General features: G+C 40.3%; 1 protein-coding gene across 4 annotated transcripts in view; it reads left to right on the forward strand.

The window, feature by feature from the left end:
• atp8a1 (ATPase phospholipid transporting 8A1) overlaps positions 1-17,432 on the forward strand; it is a 147,893-nt gene that overhangs the window by 65,259 nt on the left and 65,202 nt on the right. For all 4 annotated transcript variants that reach the window (XM_049585988.1, XM_049585985.1, XM_049585984.1 and 1 more), the window contains 6 exons: positions 2,650-2,722; positions 9,116-9,221; positions 11,789-11,871; positions 12,748-12,797; positions 13,165-13,234; positions 15,079-15,163. In XM_049585988.1, coding sequence (XP_049441945.1) covers positions 2,650-2,722; positions 9,116-9,221; positions 11,789-11,871; positions 12,748-12,797; positions 13,165-13,234; positions 15,079-15,163 — 467 coding nt within the window. The remainder of the gene's footprint in view (positions 1-2,649; positions 2,723-9,115; positions 9,222-11,788; positions 11,872-12,747; positions 12,798-13,164; positions 13,235-15,078; positions 15,164-17,432) is intronic.

The raw sequence follows: 17,432 nt of genomic DNA on the forward strand, positions 1-17,432 counted from the left end.
GGCTGTTGGGCTCTGAGGGATCTGAACAGTGTATCCTGTGGGGATTAAAAGGACTTTTATGGTTGCTAATGGCAGCCTCTGTAACGTTTCTATCAAGCCCCAGTGCCACGGACAAAGCTGCTGTCTACCTGATCTATAGCACTCTGTTTATCACAGAATCATGAATCGATCCCTGCTGGACGGCCGGCGAGCGGCTGGTACCTACATAAAAAATCACTGTTAGGGGGATAAAAAAAACATCTTTTCCTTTTATCAATAACAAGGTCCTCTCTGCAATCCACAATCTTGTTTTTCCACCTCGGCATGACTTTCTGTTGTTGATGAAAGATTGTAGCTTTTTTTTTTTTTTTTTTGCCATATTCCTAATGGAATGAAAAATATTGAATTATTTTGCATCTTGCCAGTAACTGAGAGCATTTCTGGATGTAGTATGAAGTATGAGAGACTAATTGTATTCCAGTAATTTATTAGGGTTTGGCTTTGATTAGTGTATGAGTAATATGGTCTCCTTTCGCTGCCAGATATTCAGTCTGTCTGCTCTGTCCTTGTAGGCAGTTCCTCTCGCATTGTTTAATTTCTAAAGCAGGGGAACACCATTTATTATTTATGGAAATGACTGAGGGGAAAATGATAAATATATAAAGGGGGGAAATGAATAAATGAATGAGTGTGGATTCTTTGTGCATTGTGAAATAATAATGTCCCATTTCAGGACATTGCTTTCTCAAAGGATGATCCGCTTCTGCCGGCATGGACAGAATCCCAAACAGTCACACTGTACATCACGTTACTGAAGCCCAGGGGACCTGCATTTGCATTCTGTCTGCATTGCGGTTGATACTTTTCTCAACAAATGTCAATACCGATGGCACACAGCACCAGTCTGAGATCTGTGTTGTGGTGCCGGTCTCAACGCACGTTAGTTTTATCTAGAGCTGAAAAGATCAGTTGATTAATTGATTAGTTGGTCAACAGAAAATTATTTGGCAACTATTTGGGCAGTATTTCCAAACTTTTTTGAGCAAAAAATGCTACACATTCACTGATTCTAGCTTTAGATTTGATGCTTTTATATTGATAGCAAAATACTCAAAATAATCAACAGTCAAATTGACAGTAGTTATAATCTATAGTTGTAGTGTTTTTTTCTTTAGGTTGTGTCAAGAATACTGTGTGCAATTCATAGATGGTATAAAAGAAGTGGACGTAGACACTGTAACATCAAGCCTTGGTTTGTGGAGTACTGTTTTGAAGCCTCAAGTTTAGCGTTTTGGCCGTTGCTATCTTGGTCTTTTGGAGCTAGAAGTGAGGGGTGGATCTGGCTAAGGGCTAAGGCTTTCACATCAGGGACACGGGCCCAGATCTGAGTACACTGGACGCCAAAGTCCAACTCATTTGATTAGTGTGAACACTGCGTACCATACCCAGGCATGGTATGCCGATCCGTGCCTGAGTCCACATGAAAAGGTAGTGTCGAGTACAGTTCATGTGTACTGCGGTACGAAATGCATCTGGTGTGAACACCAGCTGTACCAAAACACGGAAGCGGACTGCTATTCAACATAACTACAAGGAGTTTTTAACCAGTTATCAAACAGTCTTAATTAAGTACTGAAGCTGCTGTATCAGACGGCAGACAGATCCGGCTTTGCTGCCGCCTCGACCATAAACAGCAGCTCCTCCTTCAGCTAGGAGCAGAGCTTCGCCTCGCTGCTCCCCACTTATGATGGTCCCCGGGGCAGCAGTGTTTGTCTGTGGTGCCCTCTTCTACACTGTAACACAACAAAAATGTCATGTTGATGATGACGCAAGTGTACTCGGGTACAGAGCAACATAACTAATGTGAAAGCTGAGTGATGGGCAATCATACTCAGGCACAGTATGAATCACTTGTACCTAATATGAGGTCACTGTGATAGCAGCTTGTCTTGATGCAGTCATTCTTCTTTTTGCAATCAGTGGATTTTCCCCCTGCTGGCCATTAGAAAGAATGCAGCCACACCCTAAAGTGTACTCTGCTTTAATTTTACCTCTAAATCAGACCATAATTTACAAAATTAACCTCATGCTGTATAGAGGAAGACTTAAAGCTCAAGATTAAGACTCAAACTCATACGGAAAATGTTTACTGAGGTAATAAATCAAGTGAGAGGTACGGCCATTTTCTAATTCTATACAACCGGATTTCTTTTTGCAACCAGTGGAGTCGCCCCCTGCTGGCCATTAGAAAGGATGCAACTTTACGGCACTTAGGCATTGGCTTCACATTCCAGACCCGGACGTCCACTTCTTTTATACAGTCTGTATTGCCACTGCCTGCCAGGCCGCACAGTGGTTGACAGTTCTTTAGGGAGTATTTATGTTAAATGTGATGAGAAATCATAGCGTTTTCAATGCAGGCTCCTAAAGGCTTCGTTTTTGCTGTTGGTACATAAACACTTATATCATTCTTATTATTGTAATTGGAAAACTGTCAGAGGCTTGTGGAAAATTTTATTCTCTCCTGTTGCTGTCAGAATATGCTCTGGTGATGAAGCAAATTAATTATATGTTCTTTACTAATCTATTGTCACAACAGAATGTTCCAGTTGGCTGTTCAAGTACTCCAGTGTGTTCTGTCTTCTTGACTTCTCCGTCTCTTCTTTCCAGCCACAGCACACAATCATTGGACGAGGAGGGATTTAATGACCCGAGCTTACTGGAAAACCTCCAAAGTAATCACGTAAGTAATGTCAGGGTTCCTCGCAACCCGTCTTCTTGCCATCTTAAGTGGACCTCAGTGATGTGGTGGACTTGTGTTTATGTTGTGTCTTAAAAGTGGTGAAAAGGCTGCGATATTTAGTGGCATTTATAATTTTCTGGTCATTTTCTTCGGATCAGTGTGGCATGTTTTGATAGACAGATTGACTGAATCCCTTTAATATTCGTTTGATTGAATTCCTGCTGAGGTTTTCTTTACGGGACATTGTAAACACTCCACCTAATTATCTTATTCTGACAGGATGAAGCAGGTTTATTTGCTTTTCCACTGCAGGGATCTGTACTGCTGCAGAGTGATTACATTTATATGAATTTATGAATATGAAACCTGCCCAAAAAGAACATAAGAAAATCAGATGTTTAGTGGTCGTGCCTTTGTCTCAAAATATGGACTCGTACATGCATTTAGGATCTTGTCTCAGGATGTTGGAGGGAGCAGTAAAGGCCACCTGTGGTAATGAAAGGGGTGCAAACTGTGATTGATTGGCTGGTTGAGTCACTCAGCTGCAGAACAGCATGTAGGAGGCAGAATGTCACATCTAATTACGTACAGTAGCACCGCCCAGGGAAGGCAGTAATCCCACTGTGATGTTTGCTTTGTTATGACAGCAGAATCTCTCCACACATTGAGTTTGTCGAGGATCTGCTTTACTTTCATATTGATAGCCCCCTCGCCCACTGCTAATTATAGTGCATAACCAACCACGGTCTCTCTGAATCTCTGCTAATGATTTTGCTTATGATTAATATATTGTGTTGTAGTTGTGCTAATGCTTTGTTGATGGTGGATGTCTTAATGTTGTCGCACTTTTTATGAGTCATAGTTTTGCCTTCTCCTAGTCCCCTTCTATTATGTGACAAGACTCCTGTCACGATGCTGTCATGTGTTTTGAAAGCTTTGAAGTTTAATGCAGGTTAACTCTCAGTAGAGAACGTGATGTTCATGTCACACTGTGTTAAATGTTTCGGATGGGGGGACGCCATCTTGTGAAAACGATGCTGCGATGTTGTGCCTGCTACGGTGGTCAAGCATAGGTATTTGGACTAACAAATCACGATAATCAATACAGATCCATATGACTTTGCAGCCCATGGTTGGAGCACAGACCTAGATGCATTACCTTCAAGAACATAACCAGATATTAATAACTGTCTTGTTTTTGGATTGAGTGTATGCACTTTGGTAATAGAGGTAACAGAGAGCTTACCTCAAATATGGCGCCCCTCTATAAAGGCACTGCTACTAAAGGGGTATGTAGATATTTCTAAAATACAGTTGTTTGCTTTCTCTCCAGGAGTTAGTTGATGAGATTGATTCCACTGTTGGTACAGTAAATATGAAGCTACAGCCAGCAACTGCTTAGCTTATCTTAGCTTAGCATAGCTTAGCTTAGCCTAAAGACTTGAAACAGGAGGAAACAGCTAGCATGGCTCTGTCTAAACCAAACAAAATCCACCTTCCTGCACCTCTAAAGGTCTGTAATTAACTCCGTATGTCTTGTTAGTTTAATCTGTACAAAACTGAAATGTAAAATCTTGACTTCCCTGAATCTCCACTGGTTGCCTCGCACTTTTACGGTGGTGACAAGACTTCAGGAAGTCACTAGCTAGCTGTTTGCCCTTGTTTCCAGTCTATGTTCTAGGCTAAGCTAACTGGTTTCTGGCCACAGATGTTAGGGTGGTACTGAACTTCTCATTTGTCTCTGAGCATGAAAGGGTATTTTTAAAATGTTGTACTATTTCTTTAATTATACTTGAGAAACCTTAAAGATATACTATGCAGATATTGTTGGTTACTGTTGTAAATGCAACAAACATGGCCCCTCCTCCCCGCACTACTTGTATGTACGCTGCAAGCCACTGTACTGTTGAAGGAGTTTTACATTTGCTTCTACTGTGTCTGCATTTTTGTAGCTTCCTTTTGGATGCATGCTGCTTACAGTCTGGCACCTGGTCACTATTTTTTTTTATCAAGTCCCAACCTCACCTGCACACTGTTGCCATGAACGTCCCGAACACAGCAAAAAAAAAAAAAAAAAAAGAAGAAAATACAAAAATAAAGGCAGAGGGCAGAGTATCTGTAGATAAATACACCACCACAAATTTGGAGTGGGTCATAAGTGATGATTGGGAGTCAGTAAATTAAAAAAAAAATTCCTGCATAGTGGGCGGCACGGTGGTGTGGTGGTTAGCACTCTCGCCTCACAGCAAGAGGGTTGCCGGTTCGATCCCGGACGTGGGAGCCCTTCTGTGCGGAGTTTGCATGTTCTGCCCGTGTCAGCGTGGGTTCCGGCTTCCTCCCACAGTCCAAAGACATGCAGGTTGGGAACTAGGTTAATTAATAATCTCTATGTGTCAGCCCTGCGATGTACCCTGCCTCTCGCCCGATGTCATCTGGGATAGACTCCAGCCCCCACCCGACCCTCAAGAGGATGAAGCGGTTAGATGATGAATGAATGAATGAATGAATGAATGAATGAATTCCTGCATAGTATACCTTTAAGGTTGTTATGACATTATCTCCAACCTTTAAGCCACAATGCTTCCCCGTTCCTTTTATGACAGATAGATACTAAATTAAACGATACATTTCATTTAACACCTCATGGTCTCACAGCTCACACACTTTGTCCTTATGGCCATCAGGACGCTTCCAACTTAAACATTACTAATCCTTATCATTAACAACACTTTTGTGTTGCCGCGGGCTATTGGTAGGAGTAGTGTTGATACAGTGTTGAGGGGGAAGGCAGACTGGAGGAGAGGGGAATTAACAGCGCTGACAAAAATAAACATCCCCTCTGGTGGTTTTCATGTTCTCTTGAGTCACTGGACATGTTCTCTGCTCGCAGAGCTCCAGCAGCCTTCGTGGGTGTTTGCTCGCTTGCTCGCTCGTCCATCCGGGCTCTTTGCTTGATTTTCTCTTGACCCCTTCAACTTTTTCCACACTGACCACGTCTGAAGTGATGAGTGTCCGTCACTGCTGTCGTGTCACAGATTACCCAGGAGTCAGTGGGGGTGATAGCTGGCAGCACAGTATTAGCTGTCACTTCTAATTGTGCCATCAGAGCAAAGCTCACGACGGGCCCTGCCCTCTGCGTAGGTTACCACCAACCTGGGTAGCAAACACACGTTTGACTTCTGTACTTGTGAGGACCCTAACTGCAGTGTTAGTTTTGGCAGCTATTTTACATTTAGTCTTCAGATGAAAGTGCTTGTCTCAGTCACATTTGAGTCATTTTTATCTGTCATAGTTTTAGTCAAATTCAATTTCAGTTCAATTCATAGGTCCATAGCACAAAACTCAAAGTGAATTTGTTGACACAAAGTCATTACATTAGTCTGTTTTTAGTCACAATGTTTTTTCTCTTTAAACTAATTCAGTTCAGCTAATACAATTATTGGAAATAGGAATCAAGGTGACAGGTTTTATTAAGTGTTAAATTTAATTTAGACATAATTTTTTCCTACAACTACAAATAATTTCTACACATTTACAAACTTGCCATTCTCCAGCAGATGCGCTTCATAAAATATTTAATCATTCTGTTTTCCTCTCCTCTGACTTAAAGTGGCTGATAGGCCACCGCTGACTTTTTTGTCCCGCCTGGTCTTGTCAATGAAAACAAAACTTGCATTTTGTCACAGTTTTTATTATCAAAGATCTATTTTTTTATCTCCTTAATGTCTTGTCTTCATTATGAAACACTAATTTTTGTCATAGTTTTGGTTATTGAAATTAACACTGCCTCATTTATACAATCCCTCCCTTAGCTCATAACCCCAAAGAAGTAGTAAAGTCTTTTTGAAATACTTTTACTTGTTGTCTTGCAAAGAGTTGGATGAGATGGTACCACATCCTTATCTGTCTTTTTAAATTCAAACTGGATCTAGGAGACAGTTATCTTAGCTTAGCATATAGAAAGCAGCAAGAAACTGCAAGTCTGATTTTATCCAAGGGTGAGAAAATCTACCTATCAGCACCACTAAATCTCACTAATTAACACGCAATATCTTGTTTATTTAATTTAAAGAGTAAACACATCAAGTTGTGGTTATATAAGGCTTTTAGAGGCCGGACTGTCTCTTGGCTCAGTGCTGTGATTTCGTCACTGTTAGGATGCCAGGCAAAAAGACTCCCAAAATGTCAAATTATATTCCTAACTTTAAACCCTTACTCCAGATTTAACCAAAACTTTATCCTAACCTCAAACCCAAAACCCTCAAACAGCCCCGAGAAGAGGTGAGGACTGTCCAAAATATCGGCACTCTCAAAAAAATGTCCTCGCTCCCAGTGTTAAAAATAAATCTACTGGCTCCTCCTAAAGATAAAAATATAAGACCACACACACACACACACACACACACACACACTGACATGTCCTTCAGAGGATACCTGTCAGCCCAGACCAGATTAGCATGCTGCTAGGAGGCAGAGAGGGCTCTGAAAGCCACCTGGACTGTAATAGACTCTGTGTACTTTCATTTACAAGAGGCCCTTTGATTTGCCCTCCCCCCTCCTCCATTCATTTACTCCTTTGTTCCCTGTTCGAGATCTCTCATCAGAGTTGCCATGGCCAACAGAAAGAGCAAATTTAACAATACCGTGTGTGTGTGTGTGTGTGTGTTTACCCAGCCTTTTGTTTGACAAGGGAAGAGAACAGCAGATGTTTTTAAGTAATAAGGAGTCAACAATTCCTAGCATGGCATATATTTTTTTTTACATCTGCTGTAGAGTCTCTGTGTCACCGTCGTACGTTCATTTGTTGCTGTAATGTTTGTGCACTAATATCGTGAGCTTCCTCTGTTATTGAACTCATTTTTAATGACCATCAGCAGCCTGATTACTGTTTGCTATATGACTCAGGCCTGGCGCAGCCCTGAAGGTACCTGATATCTGCCTCACTGACTAGAAGCTGGTGGTCCTGCAGCCTCAGACAGGAGCCTCAGCAGATGCCTGTCCGAGTTCCACCCCTCGGCTAGTTAGTCATACGTTTCCCCTCATTAATGCAAAATGCCCTCAGTGTATAAGTTAGGCCCTCTTTTTCATTAAATGAAGCACATTTATTTTGCATGCACACGCATGAGCAAATGTCTGTCAGTGGGATCCTTCTGGGTTTTTACCAGCAGTCATTAGTCTGGCTGATCCTGAGCCACATGTTTCAGGAACTGAAACACTTGAAGGTGGCTTTAAAAAACAATATGTAGAGTAAAAGGCTACTTAAATGAAGTACATCACCCCCCAAGCAACCGTTTGTATATCAGTTACTCACCCTGTGTTATGTTGAATTCTTGAGGAAAACACTGCTTTTCTTAGATGCCTCCGGTGGTCGAAGAATCCAAAAATGAAGAAAATACTTCATAGGAGTTTAACAACAGTAAAACTATATCAAAACATATGCAGTATAATCCAAGTCTCATTTATCCATTTGTACGCTCAGTACTTACCCAACAGAAACCCTTTTCAGACGGATAAGTGAACTAAAAGTGATGCTCTATGCTCACTTCTAAGCCAGACTCCATTGACAAAAAGAGTAATTTTACCTTGCTGAACACAGAAGCTGCTGGTCTACCACTGCTTTGATCAATCAGTTAGTTTGTGTTTTTGTGTGACTTTGATAAATCTGAACTAACCCTTTAAAACCCCAAAGTCACACAATAAAACAAACAGACTAACTGATGGAGGCAGCAGTAGACCAGCAGCTCCCATGTTCAGCGAGGTAAAATTACTGTTTTTGTAAATGGAGTTAAGCTTTAAAGAGAGCATAGATAAGTTTCACTTTTAGTGCAGTTCCCTGCTGGAAAGGGCTATTCAGTTGTCTCTGTCTGTTTCCTTGTTCCCTGTGTTTTCTGCTGATGTAAAATACAGATTTTTGGGGCAGTATTTGTAGTTGGTATTTTCTAAAAGGTTATCTGCGTGAATGCAAACCACACTATGATGATGTGGCATGTGTAATGGCCAGACGCCAGACAACTAGCTTTACATTTCTTGTGGTTTGGTTCTATGCAACACTAAATGGAGTCTGTAGGGCAAGTCAGACAGCATTTAGCTAAAGGATATTCCAAATGTAATGTGTGGATTTAATGCCTACTTGCTGTACTAGATGGGATGAACTTAACTTTTCTGACGCAGCAAACCTCATGCCACAAAAAGCCTTCAACAATTGCTAAGACTTACACTTCCCAAATTACATGCCCCAAACCTACAGTGCATACATTGTACGTGAACGTGTGTCATTTATTTGACACATGTGCATCAGCTATAAGTCATGCAGGCGAGTTTTGTTTCAGCTCTGTTGCAATGTATTTTATTAAAGAACATTAAAAGTCAAAGTGTCCTCTCCACTTCCTGTAGCCTACAGCTGCTGTCATCCTGGAGTTCATGACCATGATGGCCATCTGTCACACTGCAGTCCCCGAGCGCACAGATGGAAAGATCACCTACCAGGCTGCATCTCCAGGTAGATAACACGGTCACCAACACAGATAGTGGAATACTGACTCTGGATTTACAGCATGTTATCCTGGTTTAACCTGGTGTATAATGTGTGTGCACAGATACAGTTTGGGATTGTTATTATTGCCCCAGTCTTGGAACCTATCGACTATCGGTGCAACGGCGCTAAACCTCCAGGGGCAACAGCAAATATTTCAGAAGGTTCCGATGTAGCCAGTGGATATCTGGGCCAAGATGTTCGGCTAATCTGTATGAACAGATAAAGTGGAAAATAGCTAAAAAAAAAAAAGCTTAATCGTTGTCAGATAGTAGCCGATAAGTATCGGAGTAGTAGCCGGAACCAGAAACTAGAATGCTCCCGACACCAAAATCTTGTACCACTGCCATACAATTATAAAAATATTTTGATAGAAATTGTTATTGCCCAGATTATGTCTGGTGTTTAAAAAAAATTAAAAAAAATCAGGATGGCAAACAAGTCGTCCCTCTGGATTTTAAAGGTGTTCATAATTAAGACTAGACATTTTAAAATGTAGCTGCTGATCAGATTTAATTCAATTCAATTCATCTAACAGTGAAAAAAAAGGTAGAAACCTCAGGAAGAGCAACTGAGGAGGGATCCCTCTTCCAGGACAGACAGACGTGCAATAGATGTCGTACAGAACAGATCAATTTAACAAATTTGCAGTAATCCATTTGACAAAATGGAGGGAGAGGCAGAGAGAGAAATTGAGACAGAGAGAGAGACCGAGAGAGACAGCGCCAGCGAGAGATGCAGGGCAAACATGAATGACAATAGCACAAACACGACACACGATCCAGGCGCAGCTGTGATACGAGGGAACCTATGAGACAGTGGAGCACAGAGGCTCCGGAGAAGAAGCCGAGTTAGCGATATGCAGTAATAGGATTCGAAGCACATCATCAAAAGGGCATGTAACATTTATGGACTTGCAAATATAAGTTTAGGATACCGCACGTTCTCCACGTGTTGCGCAGTTATTGGGTCACTGCCAGTCCAGTTCCAAACATACCAACCTGCGCCACCTATAGGAAAGGCAAATAATAGCCTCAGTCCTGACCCTCAGATTTAGAAATAGAAAGATAGATTTTGCAATTTACCGTTGTGTGATCATTACAGCTGAAATAGACAGTCAGTTGTCCAGAGCTAACTACTCCACCAGTGAATACTCAAGTTTATTTTACTGATACTCAGCACAACAGTCAAGTTAAGACTCCACCCTCTGCTAATCAAAAGAAACAATTAGTGTGAGCACAGTTTTCATCTGAAAAAAAATGCTCTATGTAAGAAAACCTTTATTTTGCAGGTTTGCAGTGTAAAGTGTTAAACATCAAACACATGCAAGCAATAAATGCATGTGTGTGCAAGTCCAATCTGCTGCAGCTGTTACTTTTCCAACTTGAACTGAAACTGCACGTCCAGAATTTGCAAGACTTAAATTTGTGGTGCTGCAGCTCTGGGTGAAACTGGCTGAACCTGGCTCCAGGTGCTTTTTAAAATGCAGTGTCCTTGAGATATTTTTTTGTTGTCGAGATATTTAATTTTCCATCTAATGACCTCTGTGTCTTTGAAAATGGAACACATGGCTGCGGCCTCCAGGCAGCAGTATTTCATAAAGACATTTATATAATCATCAGTGCCGGAGAAAGAGCCAGGAATCATGTTAGAAAATAAAATATCCTGTTAACAGAATGCATGGTGTGTGTCACTCTGATTCTCTGAGCCTCGCTTTGATCCCTCGGTCTATCACATCCACACCAGTGATGAGACACCTGCCAATCAATGCAAACATGCCCTTAAACAGGATTCTTTTTAACTCCACAAAATCACCTCTATTAGAGGAGGTGAGATTAGTTACAGAGACTATAAGATTTCAATGTCTTTCATTTTAAAAGAATGACTGCAGCTCAACGCATTTGCACACTGGCTTCACTACTAAGACGCAGTGGGGAAAATATCGTCCTAATGAACTCTGAAAATGTCACAGTGCTTAAATGCTCAAATCTGTGATCCAAATATAAACAAAGAAATACCTCCAATGGGAGAATATAAAAATAGGAACTGCCAAAATGATCGACAAGCCCAAGAAGTAAAACAGGCAATAAAGGAACAATAAATGCACACAGTGGACACACTGATTGGTTTAAGGGGTTTTATATTAACTGTACAAAGCAGTGCTGCTGCTCTTCATCTTCCATTTTGCTCAAGAAAGATGACTTTATTTTTTGCCTGATTGCTTAAAACAATCATGGTCTTATAGAGCTTTGGGGTTGGAAGCAGAGCGGGGGAATAGCTGCAAAGAGAAGGGTAGTTTAGTGAACTGTAAAAAACAAGCAGAGAGCTTTTTCTCGCCCTGCAGCATCCTGATGCAAGCTGTAGCATCAGCTACCTGGTCCACAGCTCTCAGTCACTGCCCTCGCTGTGTGAAGATGTGTCCAGATGAACTAGTTTCATGTACAAAATGTGAACATGGTTCTTATCGTGAATGTCAGCTCTGGTTTTTGTGTGTTTATCTGTAACATTTTGAGTTTTTTTAATTTGCTTTGTAGATGAAGGAGCTCTGGTGAGAGCAGCACGAAACCTCGGCTTTGTGTTTTCTGGTCGAACCCCGGACAGCGTCATTGTGGAAATGGTAAGTTGACGAGTTTAATGAAAGGCATACAAGCTATTGTGCTGATGGATGGATCCACTTAATCTTTAATATGAGTGTCATGATGGTCTAGTGTGAGCTCAAACTAGAAAGATGACTGACAGCCTATAAGACACACTGATATATGTTTGGGGACATGATCTTGACTAAATGTGTTTCCCACAATGCTGAACTAGTCCTTTAACCACACTGCACAGCCCAATTATTTTTTTCCATGAAGTTTTAGTCTCTCTGTAGAATATCTCCAGGCAGTAACTTTAGTAATTAATTCACTATTTTTTTTATTTTGCTCAAATGTTCCAAAACAGACCTTGAACTAAAACTAATATGCATAATGCCAAAGAGAGCTCAGTCTTTTGTATCCACACAGAAATGTAAAATGATGAACACGACTCTCGCTGAGCTGAGGCAGCAGTGTGTCCTCTCCAAAGCTCAGGTCACCCATCCTGTTGTTCCCTTAATTGGCTAACCTGATGACTGCACTCAAAGAGGTGGAGGCAGAAAGGCCAAAACCATTTCCATTTTTTTTCCCCCTTCCTTGTGCCGCGAACATCTTGTCTCCAAGACGTTTGTCCGTTTTCTTAACCTTTATTAGGCCTCCTAAAGCTCACAGCATCTATTTAATCACTCTGGCTTGTACCTCGCGGTCTCTACAATTAAGGAAGTTAATTGAATTTTACCTTGTTATTCTCCCTCCATCAGCTCAGTGCAGGCAACTGATAAACACATTTAAAGCGCAATTAGGGCTGATTTGAGGAGGGTGGCTTGTGCTATGTAAGATAAGTTGTCTCAGAAGAAGACTGAGGTGGAGATGTGTCTTTGTGGAGTGCATTAATTTGTCTGTCTCTTTGGATTTAGCCTGGAACAGAGGAGAAGTACGAACTGCTTCATGTGCTGGAGTTTACAAGGTAAACCACTGATAACAGCATTATTATTTTATTAGATATTAAGTGTGCAGCTGCAGTATACTGTAATTTGTTGTGCGTAGGTGCACATGAATTATTGATTTTACTGTATGAACGTCAAATGAATTGCATGATATCAGAGTTCATCATCTTCCTTTTGCTCTTATGATTCGTACAAATTAATCGTGTGACCCAGGTGTGATTTCCATTTCTGTGATTACTATTTTCAGCAGACATATGCGAGCTCAAACAGTTCTTGATAATTTGCTGTAGCGGCTGTTACACCTTGTGATGTGATTTCTTCTCACTTGCTTTCTCTCTTTATTCTACCCTCTTCGTCTTCTCTCTCTTGCCTTTTTCCCTCTCACAGCGCGAGGAAAAGGATGTCAGTCATCATGCGCACCCCATCTGGGAAGATCCGCCTCTACTGCAAAGGAGCTGTGAGTGTCTGTCTCTCTCCATGGCAACGCATGACAGCCCATCACCATCATCGCCCCACACACACACACACACACACACACACACACACACAGTGTTGAACACTCTCTATCCCTTATTGCCTCTCACTGTTGTCAGGAAATCTTTTCAATGAGTGGCGGCATAAAGCGAGATCACCATATTTCACACATGGGTATCTCTGCAAAATAAAGGTTATACAAACATATTTCAGAGGAAGGCTCTCAGCTACAAGCAACGACCAGAGCAGCCTTTTTCCACAGCTGCAGCTACATGTTAATGGATGCAACATTACACATTCAAAAGAACATAACAGTTTCAGTGCATTTTTAATGATTGGGAAACATGTTACTCTATACTCTGTTATGAGTTAGCCGTTTTTCTCTTAGCAGGTTTTGTGCTGATGTTTTATTTATTTTTGGCACAGTTTTTATTTGGTGACAATATCAAAAAAGACATTTGCTAAATGTAGAAAAACAAATCCGCGAGATTAATACTTTTTAGATTAATGCTAAACTGTAGCCTACAGCTGCTGTCATCCTTAAGTCGAGATGAAATGAAAAATGCCCTATTAACGCTGTTAGATTGCATAGATTGTCATATTGTGCACCTATTTAACAATTTATGGCAAAAAAATGTCTTTGTATTTTATATATTATATGTAGTATATCAAAATCCAATCATGTTTTCTTCCTGTAAATTTAAATGAAATGAAATGATGAAATGAAAAATGCCCTTTAACATTTTTAGATCACATCTCTGGTCCTGCTCTGCAGCTATTTAACAATATATGGGAAAAAAAAGTCGTTGTATTGTCTATATTATATATATTATATGAAAGTCCAATCCATTTTCCTCCTGTTAAACCAAATATGCTATGACTTACACTTTGCTTATGCTTATGTAAGCTAGTGTCAACCAGTTTTAACCAATAATATCATTATCTCCGCACATAAATACATCTGGAATTTTTAGCTAGCAATAGCATGCTATGCTGTTGGGTCTTTCCTCAAACCTACAGGCCCACTTCCTAAGGCAGCTCCAGTTTTTTGTTTTTTTTTTATTTTACAGTGGACTGCTTCAGCAACTAACGTTACATGGAGCATACGATGGACTCTGTTTCTCTCTCTGTCACTGATACTGCTGTCTCTTTGAGTGTAAACCGTCGTAGCCTCTTCATGTTTATTATGACACGCCCACTTTTTAGCAATGAAAACAAATTCCTATTAGGCTCCCATGAAGTGCGTTGGGTTTTGAAGCCAGTATTTGTAGTGGCCAATCAGTGGAATTACAACTCCTTAGTCCATCACGTGATGCCATTGTGACCAAAAAGACTTTTTTCCTTAGACTTACATTGGGAAAGAGACGTCTGTAAATCAGTGGATACGTTTTTTGAGCATCACAATCCAAGTCTCAGGTTACTTAATACATCCATGATTCCTTCCAACATTACACCGTGCCTGCCTGTCCTGTTTCACTGAAAAATATGTTAGAATACTGCAGCTAGATATTGCCAAAATGCCGTTTCATCTGGACTTTAAATGTTTTGTTTTTTATGTTAACAATACAGATGACTCTGAAAATGATTTACCCATCACAGGATCCAACTACATTTGTTGTGTATTAATTAATTCCCCTGTAACTGTTTTGTTAGTGCATGATTTCAGTACAAACAGCTTTTTGGGATAATCTAAGTGGAAACAGAAAAGGCAACAGAAAGAGCCGGATCCATCCTGAGAACAGTCTTTTGTGCAGCAGCCCAAGTTCACGTGGTTCCTTTCTTTCTACTCCGGGTGTCAATAACAAACGAGTGTTTGTTTCCCTTCAGGACACTGTGATCTACGATCGCCTGGCAGACAGCTCTAGGTACAAAGAGATCACATTGAAGCACCTGGAACAGTTTGCCACTGAGGGTGAGTGGATGAACATCGCCCCCTGTCTGCGAAAAGTAAAACATCTCTTAGGATGCTTCTAACTTACAGTATGTGCTCCCCACATTTCTGTCTGGTCATTATCACCGCTTGATCATCTGCGTCAGCAGAAGACGCAGTTTTTTCCACTTAGACTTTATCCTCATATGTCATTACTAATGAGCAGTAAATCCTAACATGCTGAAGGATTATTAATCCAACGCAGTGGAGCTGAAAGACACTGCATCAGTGTCTCTCAGAGTCTCTCCTGTTTTTCTCTGTGTTCATACTGCCCCCTTGTGAGACACCAGCAAAATGATGTCATTGGGAATAGCTGATGTTGGCTAAATATAGCATCCAGGACAGATTGTAAAGATCTCCAGTCACTATAATGCGGAGAGGCCTGAATAAAATATAGCAGCCTTTATCTCGCTGACAAGATTAAAGAACTATTAATAACTACATACTACATGTCTCTTAAATATATCTATAACTATGAAATGTATTCAGGTGTTTGGACTTCCAGTTATGGACACAGTTACTGATTAACATTATATGCATGTTATTTAAATCCAGATAAAACTGTGTCTGAATCATATTTATCCTGCTTAGAATACAAGACATATATAAAGCAAGTGTCTAGATGGGATTTGCTGCACTAACATAGCATCAGGTAAATTATTGCGGTGTGTTAGCTGCTGGGGAATAAATTATACCTGAGTATGTGTAGATGGTCAATTTCCATCTGTTATCTCCAGACAGATGTTAATAACTCAACCTAAATATGATATAAAATGCATTATCATATCATAATAAATATGCACAAGGCAGTACGTTACACATCCACCAACACATATTACCACAATATAACACATGTCAGCTGTAGTCAGCTGCCAGCCATGCTGTGTTGTGTTCTCCATGGCAACCACCCACCCTGTTCTTTTAAAAGGTCAGCACCAGGCTGCACCAGCTCTGTGTAAGTTCTCTCCTAAGTCAAGATTTAAAGTCGACACTAGAGACTTAGTAACTACTAGTTAGTTTATAACTAAGCTACTAGAACTGGTTTCACCACGACTGCTTGGGGCAAAACGTAATAAGTTTAGGTGTAAAGTCATAACTGAGGCAGGTGGCCACTCAAAGTTAAAAGTCATGTATTGTCAAATGTACAATTACAAGAGCAGTCTTTCAAATCAAACCAAACCAAATCTATATATATACACACACACACACACACACACACACACACACACACACACACGTATATCTATCCATCTATCTATCTATCTATCTATCTATCTATATATATATATATATATATATATATATATATATATATGTTTTAGGATTTGTCTTAAAAGTGTCAATGGTGGGGGATGATTTAATTAAGAGTGGGAGGCTATTCCTCCCACTTTGAAAAACATTGTTCACAGACTCCCTCCAAGAATGCAATTAAAGTATGTATAAGAATAAAAATAATAATGAAATCATACTAGTAAAAAGAAAAAGATGTCAAGCAAGGTATGCATGTTAAGATACAGGATAAAATATAACAAATAAAATATGAAGTAAAGTAGTTGCATGAATAGACGAGTGTCACAGGGATGTAGTGTAGTAAAATGTGCACATGCACAACAAGAGTGTAAGTAAATGTGTATATTAAGAGGTGAAAACTGTTCCGTTTAAGATGTTAAGTATGTCATTCAGATAGATCTGTGCAGTGTGACTGTTGGTGACCTCCTCATGATCAAAGATAGAGTTTCATCATCACAGTTTCATCGTGAGCATTAGCTTTCTGACTGGCATGAGCCACATGGAATCGTAGCACATCCTTGTAAGCTGGATCGATATTGAAACATATCAATAAATTAGGTCTCTACTGAATTACCGTGCTGCAAGATGGCATTACATCAACCCTGGGGGTATGTGTAACTATTTAGTTGTTCCTGAGAGTTATGTTGTAACTTACCTCTGTGGTGCACTTGCTTTTTTTTTAGTATGAATAAACCACAACTTAGTAATTATTTACATTGTGACTAGGCTAAGTTGGAACATACATTAAGCTGTTGAAGCAAGCTGCAGGACATAGCACTGCTCTGGAATGTACGGGAAAGCTTAAGAAGTAATTTAATGATTTAAGTTCTCACATTTCAGGTCAGTATTTCTTCAAGTACACAGTGAGGAGGTCCCCAGCAGCTACACTGCCTGTATCTATCTGAATGACTCACTTAACATCTACTACAGAGCTCAGTGTAGCCAACAATTCAAGGTTTTG

The sequence above is a fragment of the Epinephelus fuscoguttatus genome, linkage group LG9 (genome assembly GCF_011397635.1).
Source record: "Epinephelus fuscoguttatus linkage group LG9, E.fuscoguttatus.final_Chr_v1".
NCBI lineage: Eukaryota > Metazoa > Chordata > Actinopteri > Perciformes > Serranidae > Epinephelus > Epinephelus fuscoguttatus.